At 38.0% G+C, this 22,091-nt stretch overlaps 1 protein-coding gene and 1 long non-coding RNA gene across 2 annotated transcripts; both read right to left on the bottom strand.

Annotated features, from left to right (window-relative positions):
* Positions 1 to 375: 375 nt before the first annotated feature.
* LOC143575973 (uncharacterized) lies at positions 376 to 915 on the bottom strand. The gene is made up of 2 exons (XR_013142866.1): positions 828 to 915; positions 376 to 487 (listed from the first exon to the last, which is right to left on the bottom strand). It is a non-coding gene; the product is annotated as an uncharacterized LOC143575973 (long non-coding RNA).
* A 17,545-nt stretch (positions 916 to 18,460) lies between these two features.
* LOC143575962 (uncharacterized) lies at positions 18,461 to 20,865 on the bottom strand. The gene is made up of 2 exons (XM_077060196.1): positions 20,817 to 20,865; positions 18,461 to 19,587 (listed from the first exon to the last, which is right to left on the bottom strand). Exons 1-2 carry the CDS (start codon positions 20,850 to 20,852, stop codon positions 18,898 to 18,900), a joined length of 726 nt encoding a protein of 241 aa, XP_076916311.1. The 5' UTR covers positions 20,853 to 20,865; the 3' UTR covers positions 18,461 to 18,897.
* Between the last annotated feature and the right edge of the window lie 1,226 nt (positions 20,866 to 22,091).

Genomic DNA, 22,091 nt, shown 5'->3' with positions numbered 1-22,091 from the left:
TTGCATGATGTTCCAATGTGATGGATCATGGCGTTGGTTCGTACATGGTCGCCACATTGGTGGACGTATTTTTCACCTATCACCCAATACCTAGTTCCCAACCACTATGTGAACCAAGTGCCCGTCTAAGACACTTGACCTCATCATCCGGCTTATCATCAGCCACACACTTTGCATCCTATTAAACTCATCTTAAATGTTGTCCTATATTAAAGAATATAAAAAAACATGTGATATATATGGCTGACATAAAAGATTGACAAGAAATGAAACATTGTACTTCTCATTTATATATACTTTCATCTATCCATATTTTTCATGCATATTTCTACAATATGTAGGTTCAGTTAAATTTGCATATGCCTTTAATACTTACAAAATATAAGGGTGACCTGGGTAGTTAGAGTTCTGCCAACCGGTCATATTCATCGGTTTTCGAATTTGAAATGGAAGCCTTGATCATGATGCTCTGGATAAATGCTATCATCTGCAAATGAACAAATTTGAAAATCTTGATACTTAATGAAGCAGTTTCAACTCATTTAGTTATAGTTAAGTTATAATTATTATTATCAATTTTTTTTTTGAATGCCATAATTCAGTCATTATTAGTGATATTTTATGGATAAATAACAAAAATGAAGTACCACGGTGAAATGGAGATAATACCAGGAAAGTCAAATGGAGTATGATCAGATAGAAATAAAGCTGCAGAAATAAAAATGTTTAGTGGATGCATTTAAATTTAAATAATTAACTATAAGAATGTGTATACTTGAGTGTTTCTTGACCTGTTAAGAGGACTGAAATCAATGGGGAGATGATACCAGCAAATGAGCATAAGCCTGTAATGCACCCTTGCGCCTTGCCCTACAAGATACAGTTAAAATAACCCAATAAGAACTTATAATGCCAAAACGCGTTGGGTCAGGTTGAACCGAAACACTTATTGTTAGAAATCACCTGCTCGCTAGGGCCAACTTGTTTGGATACAGTGCTCCGTAACTGAAACAGAGTAGAAAAATATAAAAACGATAAAATAAAATTGTCACTAGTATATAAACTAATGTAGACATGCACTCACATTTGGTCCCGCAAAAATGGATTGGATAGAATCTGCAATATTGATGCAAAATAAACAACCTATTTTCACAAAAATTTGCCGGCAAAACCGAGACATATTAGAGAATATTTTATAAATTTAAGCTTAGTAAAGATTCTATTGCTTGCTAATTGAGCATAACTGTAAGCATGTCCATGATCTCCAAGCTACAGCAAGAAGAGAAATCTGAATTTCAATCCAAATTACATATTAGATTTTATTTTTTTATGCTTAAAAAGTTGAGATAAAAATTCAGTATGTAATTAGTTGCTTACATGTATACAGTTGAAAGCAAGCCCCATTGCAAGAAGTTTTTCTTCTTTGAATTGATTATTCTAGTCAACATTGGCATGAGAATCATCTGCTGCATGTTGTAAATACAATGTATGTTAACACGGGGGTCTTGTTCGGGACAACACATACACACACGCATATACATATACATAGTGAGCCTTCTACAGATACACAGCCTATGCATGTCTACATCAGTTTTTGGCTCTTCTTAGAACAGGGTCGTGAACTCAGACCATCCGAGTAAGGGAGCGAGTATTCAGGCAAACAATTTTTCTTTAAATTTTGGTTCAAAACGAGTAAAACAAATTTTTTTAAAACCTAAAAATAACAAAATTATGCACACACAGATAAAAATTACAAAATAAAAATCCAAAAAAATAACTAAATTAAGCAGGTCAAACACTTCAAATACAAACAGTATACAAATGCATGATCTATAACTAAATTCAAATGTACTTCAAATTCACCTAGAAGTAGCCTAATTATCATTAACTTAAACCCAATTTAGACTAAATATCACTAATTTGGGAACAATAGCTCAAACAAAGAGCATTACCCAGAAATAAGGTGGCGAAGGCAGGAGGCTACGGTGGTGAAGGCGGGCGGCGACGGAGGCAGGCGGCTACGGTGGCGGGGGCATGGATGGAGCCGGCAGCGGAGGAAGGGTTTGTGAATTGTGAGACTCCCGTCGGAATTGATCAGCCAAGAGATTTGTGAAAATTGATTTATTTTATGGTCCTTAGACAAAAATAATAAAATCAGAACACAAATCATTGTAAGAAGAAAACATATTAATCTATCTATTTATTCTAATAAAAGTAAAATAAACGTAAACACTTGTCATATTTTAGTTAATTCTTATAATTTTTTCCCTCCAAAACTAATATACCCTAATAAATATAATAAATCAATAAGTATTCATTTTCTTTTTACACTATATTTATATAATATATATATATTTTTATAAATACAAATATTAACATATTATTTTACTATATACTCAAAATATGTAACATCCTAAAATTTTTATAATGTTAAATAAAAGAAAGTTATGTTTAGTGATTTCACGTTTTAGTTATTTAATGTCGAGTAAGGAACGGGTCATGGGCTTAGATTACGTAAGATGGGTTAAATGAGAATGGGCCTTGGGTCCGTGGGCTTGAGAGATATAAATACCCATCCCAAGCCCAAGATATCATTTTATTTCCATCTTTCTCTTTTACACACTCAAAAACACACACATAACCGACCGAGATCCAAAGTCGAGACCCGAGATTTTGCTGGTAGATCTGAGTTGGAAAGGTAAGAACTAATCCCGCAAAGCTAATATTACTGAAAATGGTTAGGATTTGACGGGTTAATCGGACCCGAAACACAACTGCCCAAATCGGACCCCTAAAACGTCGATTTTAGGCCGATTTGATGGTTGGGATTTGTAGGCGCCGATCATACGATTCCGTGGGTACCAAAATCGAGTTATTTGGCTAAGAAACGAAGGAGTTATGGGCAAACAGATCTGCAGCGCGACAACTTCGCCTTCATCTGGGCAACTTCGCCTTCAAGCGATGAACTTCGCCTGCAAGCTAAGTTCGCCTGATGAACTTCGCCTGCAAGCCAAGTTCGCCTGATAAGTTCGCCTGAAGCCAAGTTCGCCTGATGGCAACTTCGCCTAAATGGTAACTTCGCCTAAAAGCCAAGTTCGCCTAAGGTTTAACTTCGCCTGAAGCCAAGTTCGCCTGAGGTTTAACTTCGCCTGAAGCCAAGTTCGCCTGAGGTTTAACTTCGCCTGAAGCCAAGTTCGCCTGAGGTTTAACTTCGCCTAAAAGCCAAGTTCGCCTGAGGTTTAACTTCGCCTGAAGCCAAGTTCGCCTAAGGTTTAACTTCGCCTGAAGCCAAGTTCGCCTAAGGTTTAACTTCGCCTGAAGCTAAGTTCGCCCGAAGGGTTAACTTCGCCTAAAGCCAAGTTTGATTAGAAAATAAATTATAAAGCGATAAGTTAAAGTAAGCTAATACTAGGCCACCAGATTAGGTCAGGCGAGTATTGATACGTGTAACTTGTACAGTTAGCCGAGCTCAGTTAAAGAAGGGATTTACAGCTCTCAGAAAAAGAAGCAGTATTCAGGTGAGTTTCTAGCCCCATTCCTTGTTATGTTTTCGGGGCTGTGTGCATACTCGATGTGTTGTTAATACATTTATCCTAAGTGATAAGTGTATGTCATATGTGATATGTGTGATAGATATGAATGATTGTTTGTCGGTACGCGAACGATCTTCGGATATTGCGCGTAATGTCAGGTTAAAAATAAAGGTACGAATATTATATGTCGTAGATGTATGAATATTCAAATGAATACTTGTCGGGGCGTGAACGATCTTCGGATATTGCACGTAACGACAAGGGGTATGGTTGTTAATGGATGAGGTAAAGAATGCCTAGAGTGTTCTTATGATATAATGTAAGTATGTGTGTATAGGTACACGAATGGTATGTGATATGTGTGATATGTATGAATGATTGCTTGATGGTACGTGAACGATCTTCGGATATTGTACGTACTGTCAGGTTGTAACGTTATAAATATGGTAAGTATGATATGTATGTTTATGTATATGAACGTAATAAAGTTAATAAAAGAAGGAAATGACGGTTGTATGGTTGTATAGTCACGAAAAGGGTACCGAGCCCTAATAATACTCGAGGTAGGATGTATGGTTGTATGGTAATGAAGAGGGAATCGAACCCTACTAATATTCGAAAACCAAGGGACCAGACCCTTATAATATCTGTGATGTTAAGGACCAGACCCTTATAATATCTGTGATGTTAGGGACCAGACCCTTATAATATCTGTGATGTTAGGGACCAGACCCTTATAATATCTGTGATGTTAGGGACCAGACCCTTATAATATCTGTGATGATAGGGACCAGACCCTTATAATATCTGTGATGTTAGGGACCAGACCCTTATAATATCTGTGATGATAGGGACCAGACCCTTATAATATCTGTGATGTTAGGGAATCGAACCCTTCTAATATTCGAAAACTAGGGACCAGACCCTTATAATATCTGTGAGGTTATAGGGCGAAAGGCTCTTTAAAACGTATGATTATGAATGTAAAGAAAGTATGTAAGTAAGAAAGAAAGTATGTAAGTAAGAATGATGGTATGAGTACTTATGTGTGTATGAAAGAAAGTTATGAGGTTAAGTACGTATGTATGTAAGAAGGTATTGCATGATATTGTATGATTAACTAGAACTCACTCAGCGTAGCTGACTTTTAGTATGCACGCAGGTGAGCTGATTATAGAGTTAGCATGAGGATGACACACGGCATGGATTGAACGGCTGGCATCTGAAGAAAGAAGTAAAGATGTTTTAAATATAAAGTTTTGTGTTATGGTATCAAAGAAAAGATTTAATGTTTGGTAACAAATGATTGATGTTTTATTTTCCGCGAAAAGTTTTAATAAACTCTTATTTGAAGAACTGTGTTTATGAGTAAATCCGACGCTAAAGTAGGGTCACCGGGTTCGGGGCCTTACAAGTTGGTATCAGAGCATAAGTTCGAGAGATTTAAGCATCCTACATGCTTAGACTCGAACAGAGAATGGGATTTAAGTAAGAAAAGAAAGAAGATGCCAGTTCAAGAATGCCATGTGTCGCTCAAGCAAGATCAGTAAAGGTGAAAGGTATGATTAAATGATATACGTTAATGAGAAAGAAAAGATATGAGAATGGTACGGATAGGAATAATTGATTGTTTTGAATTGACTAACTACTTAAGTAGAACCAGCACAAATAGACTCATAAAAGGAAGTGTATAGGACGCGGAAAGTAACGTGATCAGCTAATCACAACTGGCCACTGTTATTACCTGTTAGCCTTACTATCCTTGTACTAGATAGTTCCTTGAGTGATGATGTTTGTGTTTTCCCCTTTAGAATACTAATGGCTGGAGCTGGAGAATTTGTTGAAACTGGGGGTCGCACTGGGCGTCGTGGCAGGCCTCGTCTTGTCCGGCAACCCTCGGTGGAAGAAGCTTCCCACACCGAAGATGAAGGAAGCGCAGCTGGAGGAGACCAGAACAACAACGAAGAAGTTCAACTTAGCCCCGCAGTTCAAGCAGCCATCGTTCAGGCTGTAGTTGCTGCTGTGAAGAACCTGAATCCCGAAGGATCTGCTGGAAGCCGTGAGCGAACTGCTGAAGGGGCGGGTGGTGATGGTAGAAAGGATGGGGAAGGTGAAAGAGGGGCCTCGAGTGGGGATAAGTCTGTGAAAGTCGATGATAGGAGAGGAGGACAAGGTGGGTGCAGCTATAAGTCCTTCAAAGGTTGTGACCCGCCTAAGCTGACTGGTTTAGGAGACGCAATCGCTACTCTCCAGTGGATAACCGCTATGGACAAGGTTATCCGCATTAGCGAATGCCGTCCCGACCAAGCTGTGGGTTATGCTACTCAGTCATTCGTAGATGAGGCTATGTATTGGTGGGAGAGTGTGGAGCAGAGGAAGACCCGTGAAGATATCAAAGAGATGAAGTGGGAAGATTTGAAAGAGTTGGTAATGAAGAAGTTCTGTGCAGATGCCGAGGTTGAAAGAACGGAGATGAAGTTCCAGAATTTAATAGCCGGTATGATGACGCATCGTGAGTATACCACGGAGTTCAACCGACTATCTAGGTTGGTGCCTGACATGGTTGACACTGAGGTCAAGAGAATCAAATGTTATGTGAGGGGGTTGCCACAAAAGGTCCGCATGTTAGTCAGGGCGATTCAACCTGCTACTTTTGATTCGGCTGTTGGACTCGCGGAAATGGTCTATGCTGACGTGGCCGCGGATGATAGGGTGGAAAGGGACGAAGAGAAAGAGAAGAAAGGGGTCACTCCTGCTAAACGACCCGGTACTCAGTTATGGAACTCCAAGGATAAGAAACAGAAAGTGTGGGAGAAGAGATCGTGTAAGACCTGCGGGAAGAGGCATGATGGTGAGTGCAAGTGGGGTAAAAGTTCTAATGTTTGTCTCAAATGTGGAAAGGCTCATGGTGGAGAATGCAGAATGGGGTCGAATGCCTGTTATAAGTGCGGGAAGGTAGGGCATTATGCCAATGAGTGCAGTGCGAAGCCAGCATGTTACAAATGTGGCAAGACAGGCCATATGTCAAGGGAGTGCACTGAAGGTGTAGCTGGAGGTACTGGAAAGAAGGATGCCGATCAAGCTAGGCCCAGAACTAGAGCCTACATGCTGACCCAGGAACAAGCCAGGCAGATTCCGGATGTCGTCACAGGTACGTTTCTAGTGAACGATGTTTCCGCTTCTGTATTATTTGATTCTGGTGCGAATAGAAGTTTTGTAGCTACGACGTTTAGTAAACTAGCTAAAATGAAAGGCTGCCGAGTGTCGGAAACTTTTGTAGTAGAAACCGCAAGTGATACTTCGGTGAAAATAACAAAAATGGTTAAGAATTGTAAGATAGAGTTAGAGGGACATGAGTTCCCTGTTACTTTGTATGTTATGGCCTTAGGAGGGTTCGATGTAGTCTTGGGTATGGATTGGTTGTCTGAGTTTGAGGCTCAGATAGTATGTAAAAGTAAGATGATAAGGTTAAAGTCATTGGATGGTAGTGCGGTGACGGTTTATGGTGATAAGGAGAGTTATGGGCTTAATGTCATTTCGATGATAAAAGCCGAGGGTTTGTTAAGGCGAGGGTGCGGTGCCTACCTGGCGTATGTTGTCAACGCTACGGCCGAGACGAAAGAAATGAAGAATGTTCCTATTGTGCGCGACTACCCAGAAGTATTCCCTGAGGATCTTCCGGGGTTGCCACCTGAGCGAGAGATAGAATTTCAGATAGATCTAGTACCAGGAGCCCAGCCCGTCGCGAAAGCGCCTTACCGTCTAGCACCGTCCGAGATGAAGGAATTGATGTCCCAACTGCAAGAACTCCTCGACAAGGGTTTTATCAGACCGAGTGTTTCTCCGTGGGGCGCACCGGTTTTGTTTGTGAAAAAGAAGGATGGAAGTATGAGAATGTGCATAGACTATCGTGAGTTGAATAAGCTTACGGTCAAGAATAGATATCCTTTGCCAAGGATTGATGATCTGTTTGACCAACTGCAAGGTGCAAGTTGGTTCTCACGAATAGATCTCAGATCAGGCTACCATCAGCTGAAGGTGAAAGAGGTAGACATCCCTAAGACAGCGTTCCGAACGCGGTATGGACACTACGAGTTCCTTGTAATGTCATTCGGTCTAACAAATGCTCCTGCAGCATTTATGGACATGATGAATAGGGTGTGTCGACCGATGTTGGATAAGTCGGTTATCGTCTTCATCGATGATATATTGATTTATTCAAAGAGTGAGTCTGACCATGCCGAGCATCTGAGAGAGGTATTGGAAGTTCTGAAGAAAGAAAGGTTGTACGCCAAGTTTTCGAAGTGCGCATTCTGGTTAAGAGAAGTGCAATTTTTAGGTCATGTGGTTAATCCGGAGGGGATTACCGTGGACCCAGCTAAGATTGAAGCAATAACGAATTGGAAGACTCCGCAGAATCCGACTGATATACGAAGCTTCCTAGGGTTAGCTGGCTACTATAGGAGATTCATCGAAGGTTTCTCCAAGATAGCCGCACCGCTGACCGGTATGACCCGAAAGACGATAGTATTCAATTGGGGAAAGTTTCAGGAGGAAGCCTTTGAAGAATTGAAGAAGAGACTCACGCAAGCTCCAATCCTTACTTTACCCGATGGTGATGAGGATTTTGTTGTTTGTGCTGATGCCTCGCATCAAGGGTTAGGTTGCGTGTTGATGCAACGAGGGAAGGTGATAGCCTACGCGTCTAGACAGTTGAAGGTCCATGAGAGTACTTATCCGACGCATGATTTGGAGTTAGCAGCTGTAGTGCATGCTCTTAAGATATGGAGGCATTATCTATACGGCACTAATTGTACTATCTATACCGATCATAAGAGTTTAAAGTACTTCTTCGAGCAGAAAGAACTGAACATGAGACAGAGAAGATGGTTAGAATTGATAAAGGATTACGACTGTGAGATTAAGTATTACCCCGGTAAGGCTAACGTGGTCGCTGATGCGTTAAGTCGTAAGAATGAGGAAGTCCTTGTAACCGTGAAGTCATATAAGTTGATCATGAACTCAAGTATTTTTGAAGGAATCATCAAAGTGCAGTCAGAAGTGTTAGTAGACGAAGGGTTAATAAAGAAAGAAAGGATTTATGGCCAGCAAGATGAGTTGATGGAAAACACTCATGGAGTTAAAACTAGATTTGACCGTATGTGGATTCCACGCCATGGTGATCTTAGAAGTCGAATCTTAGATGAAGCTCATAAGTCAAGGTACTCAATCCATCCTGGAGCTACAAAGATGTACCAAGACTTGAAAAGAGATTACTGGTGGCCAGGAATGAAGAATGATGTAGTGGATTATGTTAGTAAGTGCTTAACTTGCTTACAAGTCAAGGCCGAGCACCAAAAGCCTTATGGGAAGATGCAACCGCTAGTGATACCTGAGTGGAAATGGGAACACATCACCATGGATTTCATAACTAAGCTACCTCGTACAGCTAAGCATCATGATACCATCTGGGTGATTGTGGACCGTTTGACCAAGAGTGCTCACTTTCTGCCCATACGAGAGGCCATCTCGTCAGAAACGTTAGCAAGCTTGTTCATCAAGGAAGTGGTAACCAAGCATGGAGTACCGTTATCGATCGTGTCTGATAGGGATACACGGTTTACTTCGAGGTTCTGGAAGAAATTTCATGAAGCTATGGGGACGAGGTTGAACATCAGTACGGCGTATCATCCTCAAACCGATGGACAGTCTGAAAGGACGATCCAAACCCTTGAGGATATGCTACGTGCTTGCGTTTTAGATTTTGGTGGAAGTTGGGATGATCATCTGCATCTGGCAGAGTTCTCCTATAACAACAGTTACCATTCGAGTATTGGTATGCCACCGTTTGAGATGCTGTACGGTAGACGATGTAGAACCCCGGTGTGTTGGGGTGAGATTGGTCAGGAGGAAATGGGAAGTATAGAAGTGGTTCAAGAAACGTCTTCAAAGTTCGATCAGATCAAAGCAAGAATGAAAGCCGCTCAAGACAGACAAAAGTCTTATGCGGATAAGCGGCGACGACCAATTGAGTTTAACGTTGGCGACTATGTGATGCTTAAGGTCTCGCCTTGGAAAGGAATTATCCGTTTTAGAAAGAGAGGGAAGCTAAGTCCGAGGTACATTGGACCATTTAAAATTTTGTATCGTGTGGGGGAAGTAGCTTATAAGCTGGATTTACCAGATGAGTTAGAAGGAATTCATTCAACCTTCCATGTTTCTCATCTGAGGAAGTGTCTAGCTGATGACACGTCTCACGTGCCATTGATGGACATTGAGGTTGATGAACAATTGAACTACATCGAGCAACCGATAGAGATCGTTGATCGCAAGGAGAAGCAGCTTCGTCACAAGATTATACCCTTGGTAAAAGTGATATGGAAACACCGCAAGGGATCAGATGCTACTTGGGAAGTCGAGGATGAGATGCGCAAGTTTTACCCTAGTTTGTTTATGTAATAGTTAGGTTTCGGGGACGAAACCTCCTTAAGGGGGGAAGACTTGTAACATCCTAAAATTTTTATAATGTTAAATAAAAGAAAGTTATGTTTAGTGATTTCACGTTTTAGTTATTTAATGTCGAGTAAGGAACGGGTCATGGGCTTAGATTACGTAAGATGGGTTAAATGAGAATGGGCCTTGGGTCCGTGGGCTTGAGAGATATAAATACCCATCCCAAGCCCAAGATATCATTTTATTTCCATCTTTCTCTTTTACACACTCAAAAACACACACATAACCGACCGAGATCCGAAGTCGAGACCCGAGATTTTGCTGGTAGATCTGAGTTGGAAAGGTAAGAACTAATCCCGCAAAGCTAATATTACTGAAAATGGTTAGGATTTGACGGGTTAATCGGACCCGAAACACAACTGCCCAAATCGGACCCCTAAAACGTCGATTTTAGGCCGATTTGATGGTTGGGATTTATAGGCGCCGATCATACGATTCCGTGGGTACCAAAATCGAGTTATTTGGCTAAGAAACGAAGGAGTTTTGGGCAAACAGATCTGCAGCGCGACAACTTCGCCTTCATCTGGGCAACTTCGCCTTCAAGCGATGAACTTCGCCTGCAAGCTAAGTTCGCCTGATGAACTTCGCCTGCAAGCCAAGTTCGCCTGATAAGTTCGCCTGAAGCCAAGTTCGCCTGATGGCAACTTCGCCTAAATGGTAACTTCGCCTAAAAGCCAAGTTCGCCTAAGGTTTAACTTCGCCTGAAGCCAAGTTCGCCTGAGGTTTAACTTCGCCTGAAGCCAAGTTCGCCTGAGGTTTAACTTCGCCTAAAAGCCAAGTTCGCCTGAGGTTTAACTTCGCCTGAAGCCAAGTTCGCCTAAGGTTTAACTTCGCCTGAAGCCAAGTTCGCCTAAGGTTTAACTTCGCCTGAAGCTAAGTTCGCCCGAAGGGTTAACTTCGCCTAAAGCCAAGTTTGATTAGAAAATAAATTATAAAGCGATAAGTTAAAGTAAGCTAATACTAGGCCACCAGATTAGGTCAGGCGAGTATTGATACGTGTAACTTGTACAGTTAGCCGAGCTCAGTTAAAGAAGGGATTTACAGCTCTCAGAAAAAGAAGCAGTATTCAGGTGAGTTTCTAGCCCCATTCCTTGTTATGTTTTCGGGGCTGTGTGCATACTCGATGTGTTGTTAATACATTTATCCTAAGTGATAAGTGTATGTCATATGTGATATGTGTGATAGATATGAATGATTGTTTGTCGGTACGCGAACGATCTTCGGATATTGCGCGTAATGTCAGGTTAAAAATAAAGGTACGAATATTATATGTCGTAGATGTATGAATATTCAAATGAATACTTGTCGGGGCGTGAACGATCTTCGGATATTGCACGTAACGACAAGGGGTATGGTTGTTAATGGATGAGGTAAAGAATGCCTAGAGTGTTCTTATGATATAATGTAAGTATGTGTGTATAGGTACACGAATGGTATGTGATATGTGTGATATGTATGAATGATTGCTTGATGGTACGTGAACGATCTTCGGATATTGTACGTACTGTCAGGTTGTAACGTTATAAATATGGTAAGTATGATATGTATGTTTATGTATATGAACGTAATAAAGTTAATAAAAGAAGGAAATGACGGTTGTATGGTTGTATAGTCACGAAAAGGGTACCGAGCCCTAATAATACTCGAGGTAGGATGTATGGTTGTATGGTAATGAAGAGGGAATCGAACCCTACTAATATTCGAAAACCAAGGGACCAGACCCTTATAATATCTGTGATGTTAAGGACCAGACCCTTATAATATCTGTGATGTTAGGGACCAGACCCTTATAATATCTGTGATGTTAGGGACCAGACCCTTATAATATCTGTGATGTTAGGGACCAGACCCTTATAATATCTGTGATGTTAGGGACCAGACCCTTATAATATCTGTGATGATAGGGACCAGACCCTTATAATATCTGTGATGTTAGGGACCAGACCCTTATAATATCTGTGATGATAGGGACCAGACCCTTATAATATCTGTGATGTTAGGGAATCGAACCCTTCTAATATTCGAAAACTAGGGACCAGACCCTTATAATATCTGTGAGGTTATAGGGCGAAAGGCTCTTTAAAACGTATGATTATGAATGTAAAGAAAGTATGTAAGTAAGAAAGAAAGTATGTAAGTAAGAATGATGGTATGAGTACTTATGTGTGTATGAAAGAAAGTTATGAGGTTAAGTACGTATGTATGTAAGAAGGTATTGCATGATATTGTATGATTAACTAGAACTCACTCAGCGTAGCTGACTTTTAGTATGCACGCAGGTGAGCTGATTATAGAGTTAGCATGAGGATGACACACGGCATGGATTGAACGGCTGGCATCTGAAGAAAGAAGTAAAGATGTTTTAAATATAAAGTTTTGTGTTATGGTATCAAAGAAAAGATTTAATGTTTGGTAACAAATGATTGATGTTTTATTTTCCGCGAAAAGTTTTAATAAACTCTGATTTGAAGAACTGTGTTTATGAGTAAATCCGACGCTAAAGTAGGGTCACCGGGTTCGGGGCCTTACAAAATATTTGGTGAATTCCAAAAATCAACAACAAATCATGTGTCTCAAATGAAAATTGTTTCGGGTTTTTTTGTGGAACTTAAATTTGATTTTATGGGTCAAAAAGTTGGTAAATAAATTGTTTGGTACAAGTTAAACTACATTTTGGTCAAAATTTGTTAGGATCAAAAATTAAAATTTTGAATATTTTTAAAGGTTTGAGAATGTAAAATAGATTTATCGTCAAATTTGTTATCGGTTCAAAGTGTTGACTTTAAAATGTTAAAAGTATGAAAGTTAAAATTTTAAACATGATTCGGGTTTCAAATTTATTTTTAGGGGCAATTTTTGAAATAATCAAAAGGTTCGGGATTTGACAAACTGACTATTTTTCCCTCAACTATTAAAATTTAAGAAAACATTGTGAACACTTTTAACATGCCACCCCCATGCCTATCAATGCTTAACCTTTACCAAATTTGAAATATTTATGTCAACATTAATTTTTATTTCAATGGTGATCAGAACATTGTACGGGAAGCATGCCATGCTAAACTATGCTCAAATGAAACAAAATATTCACAAAATTGAATAGGTTAACATGTTGTTTTTTTATGTTGTCATTATGAGAATGTCGAGAAGTCCTCTGAAACTTATCAAAATATTTTTTATGGTGTAGCTCAGAAAAACATAGTTCTTGAAGAACATTCATTGTTACAATTTAATGTTCTACGTTTCTTTGATGGGTGGTAAATTGATAAATATATCAATAAATCTAACGCTTCTTTTGTATTTAGGCTGAGTGGTTAGAACTACTATCGTATGAGAAGTCTTATTTCCAAAATTAGTTCATAACCAAAATTCTTTCAATTATACATATATGATACCGAGAATGAATTTTTCAATAGAAAGAAGCATTCTCGGGTACGTTTTTGCACAGACATTTTTTTATTAAGTTCATTTAAAAAAATCATTTTGTGATATAAATAAAATCAATTTATGTACACATTGTATAGATACAAACATAGATGTAATGCTTTTTTTTTCATATACGCTATGTAATTATTTGTTTTACTTATAATTTTATAATTTGAATTATCCGTGTGTGACACGGGCTCTAAAACTAGTTTTGTAAATAAAAGAAAAGTGAAACTAAAAAATAAAATTGCCTATCGTCGTCACTATAAGGTTTTCAACCAGCGGCAATATTTTTGTTTTCCCACTCAACCCTATTTAAACGATTTGTCGTCGCTATATGATGCATTATGGAAAAAAATTGTCAACCTCTTTTGCAACGAAACCTTGTCACTTTATGTTATCTATATCACAACCAGGGTTCGTCATACTAGACAATATTTCTTGTAGTGCATAAGCAATACATTAAATCAAGTTTTATAATAGGAAATTTAAAGGATAAAACAGTCTTTTCACAACTTTATTACAAAATCTAAAGTTTACGTAGCTATTGCTGTCTACTAATCATTTATAGCACTTGAAAATTAAATAAGAAAGAATATAAATTAAAAATTAAAAAACAAAAGGCGAATATTTTTTATTTTTGGAACCGTTTTGACATTTACTTCTATAGCTTCATTATGAATAAGCGTTTTGAATTTCACACAATAATGCTTTATCTTTGGACAAGAAAATTTGTATATGAATTCTTTTTTTTTTTACAAAAATTTTAACAAAGGGTAACATAATTATGAAACATACGATATAAATATTGAGATAAATATAAAATAATCAATTTTATAATAGGAAATTTAAAGGATAAAACAGCATTTTCACAACTTTCTTACAAAATCTAAAGTTTACGCAGTTATTACTGTCTACTGATCATTTACAACACTTGAAAATAAAAATAGAAAGAATATAAAATAAAAATTAAAAAACAAAATGTGAATATTTTTTATTGTGGAATCGTTTTGACATTTCCTTCTATAGCTTCATTATGAATACGTTTTGAATTTCACATAATAATGCTTTATCTTTGGACAAGAAAATTTGCGTATGAATTCTTTTTTTTTAACCTCTGGCCGGTAAAAGAGTTTTCAACAAAAATTTTGACGAAGGCCCTAACATATGTAACATCCCGAAATTTCCAAAATGATATTAATTATATTACTTAATAATAGAGGGAAAGTTGACTCGGGTTCGGGAAATAAATAATGGAGTAGGAGTTGGTATGAGTCGGGCTAGTGTTAGATTAATTGAGATGGGTTAAATGAGAATGGGCCTTAGGTCCATGGGCTTTAAGGGATATAAATATCCCCTAAACCACCATAAAACCCTAAACCTCATCTCTTTCCATTCTAATCTCTACACATTCAAAACACACACACCATAAACGAGCAGGATCCGAGAGAGAGTAAACGTTAGTTGGTGCTAGATCGTCGTGACGAACCAAAGCAACAAGACCAGCTCGTGTTCGTAAGTTCGACTCGTTCAAGGTACGTTTATGGTTAGAAATCGTTCGTATAGGTTCGGTTTGATTTGAGAAATGGTAGATCTGAGTTTGTATGGTAAGAACGAATCCAACAAAGCTAAACTTACTGAAAATGGTTATGATTTGATGGGTTAATCGATTGATAAAAAGGACCCGTAACCTATATGCCTAAATCGCACCCTCTAAACATCGATGTTAGGTCGATTTGATAGTTGGGGTTTGTAGGCGCTGGTTAGACGAATCCATGGGTACCTAAATCGAGTTATTTGGTTAAGGAACGAATGATTTAAGAGCGAACAGAACCTGCAGACGACAACTTCGCCTGCAAGCTAAGTTCGCCTGATGAACTTCGCCTGCAAGCTAAGTTCGCCTGATGAACTTCGCCTAAAGCTAAGTTCGCCTAAGGTTTAACTTCGCATAAAGCTAAGTTCGCCTAAGGTTTAACTTCGCATAAAGCTAAGTTCGCCTAAGGTTTAACTTCGCCTAAAGCTAAGTTCGCCTATGGTTTAACTTCGCCTAAAGCTAAGTTCGCCTAAGGTTTAACTTCGCCTAAAGCTAAGTTCGCCTAAGGTTTAACTTCGCCTAAAGCTAAGTTCGCTTAAGGTTTAACTTCGCCTAAAGTTAAGTTCGCTTAGAAAATAAATTAAAAACCTAATGGAAAATGTGTTAAGACAGTTAATGTAAATAAAATTTTTCCAAGCTGACCTGGCAGCTCGACCCCAGCCAGGGGCTCTGCCCCTTGGACCCTGCTAGGGGCTGCCGCCCCTAGACCCCGCTGCCAGGGGCGCTGCCCCCGGACCCCCGTTCGTTGTGGGTAGTAGTTAAGACTGGAAAGATGATATGAGTAGTGATAGTTGTTTGATACGTGTACTTGTTATACAGTCAGCCGTGCACAGCTGAAGAAAGGGATTACGATTAACGGTGAACGTAACCGTGTTCAGGTGAGTTTCTAGCCCCATTCCTTGTTATGTTTTCGGGGCTGTGTGCATACTCGATGTGTTGTTAATACATTTATCCTAAGTGATAAGTGTATGTCATATGTGATATGTGTGATAGATGTGAATGATTGTTTGTCGGTACGCGAACGATCTTCGGATATTGCGCGTACTGTCAGGTTAAAAATAAAGGTACGAATATTATATATCGAAGATGTATGAATATTTCAAATGAATACTTGTCGGGGCGTGAACGATCTTCGGATATTGCACGTAACGTCAAGGGGTATGGTTGTTAAATGAATGAGGTAAAGAATGCCTAGAGTGTTCTTATGTTATAATGTAAGTATGTGTATTTAGGTACACGAATGGCATGTGAGTTCTACGTTCGACATAGTAAGTTAGGATGGCAAATCCCTCTAGCTTCTGTCGGACATAGACTCGGCTGGTGATGGCGTAGTTAAGGACTGCGAGCCTTATACGTGAAGTAGATGATATATGTAAACGTATATAAGGACTGCGAACCTTATACGTAATGTAGATAGGCGTCAGCATAGGAAAGGACTGTGAACCTTATACTTGCTGTATTTGTAGCATAGGGGAGGACTGCGAACCTCGTACGTGCTATGAATTAGGTTGCAACATAGGGAAGGACTGCGAACCTTGTACGTGTTGTGGATGTATTTCAGCATAGGAAAGGACTGTGAACCTTATACGTGCTGATTTTGTAGCATAGGGGAGGACTGCGAACCTCGTACGTGCTATGAATTAGGTTGCAACATAGGGAAGGACTGTGAACCTTGTACGTGTTGTGGATGTACTATGGTATAGGGAAGGACCGCGATCCTTGTACGTACCATAAATGGTGAACATAGGTAAGGACTGCGAACCTTGTACGTGTTCACGACCTTGAGTACAGGTATAGACGGTGAACTATGAACGTACTCTCGGTAGACTGAGGTTAGTGATTGTAGATATGTATGTATGTATGGTAGCAAGTTTGTATGTAGAACAGAAGGGTAACTAGTGAAGTATGGATATGTATCTACAGATATGTATGTATGTGTATGTATTGTATGGCGTTCGATTAACTGGAACTCACTCAGCGTAGCTGACTTTTAGTATGCACGCATGTGAGCTGATTATAGAGTTAGCATGAGGATGACACACGGCATGGATTGAACGGCTGGCATCTGAAGAAAGAAGTAAAGATGTTTTAAATATAAAGTTTTGTGTTATGGTATCAAAGAAAAGATTTAATGTTTTGTAACAAATGATTGATGTTTTATATTCCGCGAAAAGTTTTAATAAACTCTGATTTGAAGAACTGTGTTTATGAGTAAATCCGGCGCTAAAGTAGGGTCACCGGGTTCGGGGCCTTACAACATAATTATGAAACATATGATATAAATATTGAGACTCGGGGATACATCTGAAGGGAAGGAGAAGTAGACGCAAGCCTAAACTTAAATGAGATGAGCAGATCGATTAGGCTTGATTAGATTAACTTGCATCTAGGCGATGTCATATTAGGGTTATGGACTATGTGTATATGGTATAGTGTTGGCTTAGTTTTGTCACGAGGGTCTTACCTCGCTTTTCATACACTTTGCTTTGCCGTATCTTTAGATCAAAACTTGTCTTACTGTTTCTTGGGAGTACAGACTTGTTTAGGGATGTTCATAGGTTATAGGTATTGGGTTAGTGCTCCTTTCACTTCTCTATATGCATTTTATCTATAGCTACAATAGTTTACTATTCAATGCATGTTACTGGTACGTATTTTGCATCTTGCATATTAGTGTTTTTCTATGATTATCGCCTATGGTTTTCTTTGCTTTGTGTGTGTGTAGCGATTATTCCATAACCTGTTATGCTTTTTTTGGGGGATATATTCTATTTAATGCCATGGTGATAATGATAATAAATAGGCAATTAGACATCCGGCGCAACGTCGACTGATGGCGTAGCCAGAAAAAAAATAACTTCGTCAATGCCCAAATACAACAAATTATTAACTTATAAAAAAAACCCGTGTGTTGCGGTTGCGAGTTGACGTGATTTGTGCCAATATCGATAATGATGGCGTTAAAACATCATTTGTTGCGGCCGTAAACCGTCGCAAATTAGAGCTAAAATTAACATATTTTAAAAAAAATCACGAGGAACCAAAAAAAACAAAACCAAACACAAAAAAAATATAGAACTGTCGCGCTCCGGCCGAGAATGGACGGGTATGGACGATGTGGTGTGAAAAGTTGAAAGCATTGACCAGTGGGATGAGTGCTTGCTATTTTGTTTTAAGGTTAGGATAGAATGAAAAAAAACTAAGTGAAAACCAAAGCAAACATTGTTATGGTGATCATAATTCTAATTAAGATATCAAACATTTGTTCTCACATTATGGAAATAGCAACTAAAGAGAGGTCACGTCATAAATGAGTTACGCCGAGTCAGATTGGGTCCGGTCTCCAGCTCAAAGTTAAAAGAGGTGGCTCGGCTCGTTTAAAAAAACACTTTTACATATATATAATTGAAAAGTTATAAATATTATATATAAAAATTGGGATTATAGTTTAAACAAGTCAAACGAGCAAGTCAATGAACCGAATAAGAGTGAGCCATCGAACAAACTTACCTTTGCTATGGGTCGGCTCGTTTTATTAATCAGTTCAGTCCTCGAGCCACGAGCTTCTTGAATATATTATATCACAAAATCAAATTGTTTTACTTTTAGTCACATACACACTAATAGAAAATAAACAAAATTATACGTCAATAATTCGTCATATAAAACCTAAAAAGGATGAAAACCACTTAATATATTATCCAATTCAAACCCTAAAAATGGGATTCATCATGTACACCCATCATCCGTCAAAACACATCAAACTCCTTTACAAAAAGAGAAGGAAAAAAGTGCAAAAAGGGGAAGGAAAAAACAACCTGTTTCATGACCTTATCTAAACCGTTGCCTCTTTTCAACCGGTTCAAAGTTACTAGCCACCCTCCCTTGACAGTTGCTTGAATTCACATAATTAAAACTCAAAATGCCATCATCACCAATCATCTCAGAAAAACTACCAGAAGAATCCCCCCATCTGGGAAGAGGGTTTGTCACAATTAGTGTTTCCAAAAGCGGACCGGCTTCTATAACAGTTTTTAATAAATTTCCCTTTTGTGGCAAGGCCTTTCCTTTGATCATATTCTCCATCATCAAAGTCGCGTGATCGCTATTCATTATTGGCGCGCTATGCATTGCATGAAAACCGTTGGGCAACATCTGGTAGTTTGTGTTGATGTTAATGAACTCCGGGGATGTTATGGGATCAAAAAGTGAATTGGCAGGCGACGAACCGTGATTGTATGCATCTGGAAGAGTGTATGATTCTGCAATATTTGAGTTGACTATTGAAGGTTTGATTAAAGGATACTGATGATGTTGATGAGCTTGATCAATCAAAAACTTGTTGTGTAGCTTCTGTATCTGATCTCTTGCTTCATCTCTTTCATGACAAACAAGTTTTAAGAGCTGTAACAATTGTTTAACTGATTCAGTGTTCTTAATCATTTCTTCATTTGCTTTTGCTCTTACAGCCTCGAGTTCTAGTGCAGTGTAGTGAATCTTGAGCTTCAGTTCATCATTGTTCTACAATTTTTAATAAACACAAAGGAATCAATACATGATTGCAAGAATGGTATCTTCGGACCTATTTATAGGCTACCAAAATTTTAACTTTGGTAAATAGTTTGATAACCAATACAGTTAGTTGAGCTTGATCAAATTACGGGAGAATGAGTTCAATGAATTATGATGGATGCATTAATAAAATAGACAATCAGAAAACATCACCCTTCGTGAGAGCATCCACAATACGAGACTCAAAACCGTTCATTTGATCCATGCTCATCCCGGCAGGGCTTTGCTCTTTTTACAGTCAAAACGTGCTCTAAAATGGTCTAAATACGCCTCTCTCCGCCCATCTCACAAAACTAGTTTTAAGCGGGAGTTTTTTTTTCCATCAACGTCCATCCTCATCGCTTCTCTATGCCATCCCCTCTCTCCTCAAAACGCATATGTTATGAAGAGAGGGATGATGTGGAGAAGAGAGAATGCGTAGATTTCCTTGTTCAACGTTTAAGGGTTTTGTGAGGGGGAGGACAAAGAGGAGTTTAAGGAACACTTTTCCGACGTTTTTTGAGCTGGTTTTGACAATGAAAGAATCAAAGCCCGAGACAAGGATAGCGTGAACTCGGTTTTAAATCCTCCTACCATGGATGCTCTCGGATATTACTTTACCACGATACTTCAAACATTACTGTCTTTTGACTATTCAATCAATATCGGTGCCATTTAAAAAAAATTGATGTTAAATAACAGTAGATTGAAATTGAGATAATCTTGAAAATCAGGAAGACTGATGGAACGTAGAAAGAAAATATTCACACACAAACAAAAGAAATTCAAGATCTTCACATAGAGTAATCCAACAGCCATCAGAAATTAATAAACAGAAAGGCAAAGTTGTAATTTGAAACAATATAGTGCATCATAAAGATGATGATTTGCAAACAACAAAAACAGACATCACGAATTTGATCTTTTTAGATGTGGTTTTCAACTCGCTAAAATAAAAATAGAACGAAAACGTTAGAGGAAACAGTATTAAAAAAAACTCCAGCTAGAATCTGGAAAGAGAACAACAAAATAGAAAAGCAAACACCCGAAAGGATCAACCCAAAAAGCATATAGATTCTTCTTGCTGCAATGAAGTAAAGAAAGTTTTCATATGGATACACAACGTTTCATGTTTTAATAAGTTTTTTTTTCTTTTTTTATTGTAACACAAAGAGCAAATTAAATGAATGACGACCAACCTCTTGATGACTCCAAAACGATGTCAGTTCTTCCATTTATTCTCCTTCTTCTGTCTTTGTGTGTTCAAAGAAGGCAAAAGAGGAGGTGAAGGGAGGAGCACTGGAGTATCTTATAGAACACCCTTCAACCAAAAAGACAAATTAAGAGCTAAATGTAATTATGAATTACTATTTAATTCAACTTCAAAAAATAAACAAAAATGGGCTGTCGCCTGTAGGGAATCTCTCTGTCTCTTAAAAATAGAATTAACTAATTTAAAGTTTAAATATGGAATATCATAAGCAATACATTAAATCAAGTTTTATAATAGGAAATTTAAAGGATAAAACAACCTTTTTATAACTTTCTTACAGCACTTGAAAATAAAAATAGAAAGAATATAAAATTAAAAATAAAAAACAAAAAAGTGAATATTTTTTATTTTTGGAATCGTTTTGACATTTCCTTCTATAGCTTCATTAAGAATACAAGTTTTGAATTTCACATACCTTGGACAAGAAAATTTATATATGAATTCTTTTTTTTGTTACCTCTGGCCGGTAAAAGAGTATTTAACAAAACTTTTTGACGAAGGGTAGCATAATTATGAAACATACGATATAAATACTGTGATATATAAAAAATAATCAATTTTAAAACGAAATAATTATGAAACATTACGAAAAAACAAAAAAAATGACTCTCATTTAATCAATTTTGGATGTCTGACAATGAAATCACTTTCGTTGTTCTCGACTAAAGATTGATCAATCATCTATTTCACGTTGGTCTGTGTTTTTTGTCTGGTACTTCTTGGTTAGTAAAGTGTGAATTCTTGATCCTTGTTCTGCATGTGTTCGGTCTCTACGATTTCTTGCCAGCTACTAAAAGCCTAAAAGTGTGATTTCTCATTTTTACGATCTTGACGTACTCCTTGATTTTGTTATTTGGTCTTTACTACAATAAGTTTGTTATTTATGATTTGATGCAATTATCTGTTTTTAGGTTAATGTTTAATATGATAAAATTTTTAATTTTTATTTGACAAAGCAAAAAATGAAATGGTTTTTAACGGTAAGGTGTTCGCGTTACGTTAAGAAGTATATAGAATATATTAAAGCTCTTAGTTATCTTTGAGTTAAAATAGGTCGAGCGAAAAGTCGATTATATAGAAAGATTGGCGTGCTTTTTATAATATTATGTGTAATTGGCTGGTTATTGGAGTTGTAAAAGGGTGGTTGTAACTTGCTAGGCAAGTATGCTTGTTTAACAAAAAATATTTTAAAAAAAGTTGA

This window comes from Bidens hawaiensis, unplaced genomic scaffold (assembly GCF_021521415.1).
Source record: "Bidens hawaiensis isolate Kalapana, Puna unplaced genomic scaffold, B.hawaiensis_p1.1 tig00001433_1, whole genome shotgun sequence".
Taxonomy (NCBI): Eukaryota; Viridiplantae; Streptophyta; class Magnoliopsida; order Asterales; family Asteraceae; genus Bidens; species Bidens hawaiensis.
Note: the sequence above shows the minus strand (reverse complement) of the source record. Positions and strands in the feature narration are given on the sequence as shown.

Bases quoted from the DNA above. Each gene is read 5' to 3' on its own strand.
- LOC143575962 (XM_077060196.1), bottom strand. From the start codon at position 20,852: ATGGAAGAACTGACATCGTTTTGGAGTCATCAAGAG. The intron at 19,588-20,816 runs GTTGGTCGTCAT...TAAAAATTGTAG, and splicing joins CGTTTTGGAGTCATCAAGAG to AACAATGATGAACTGAAGCT.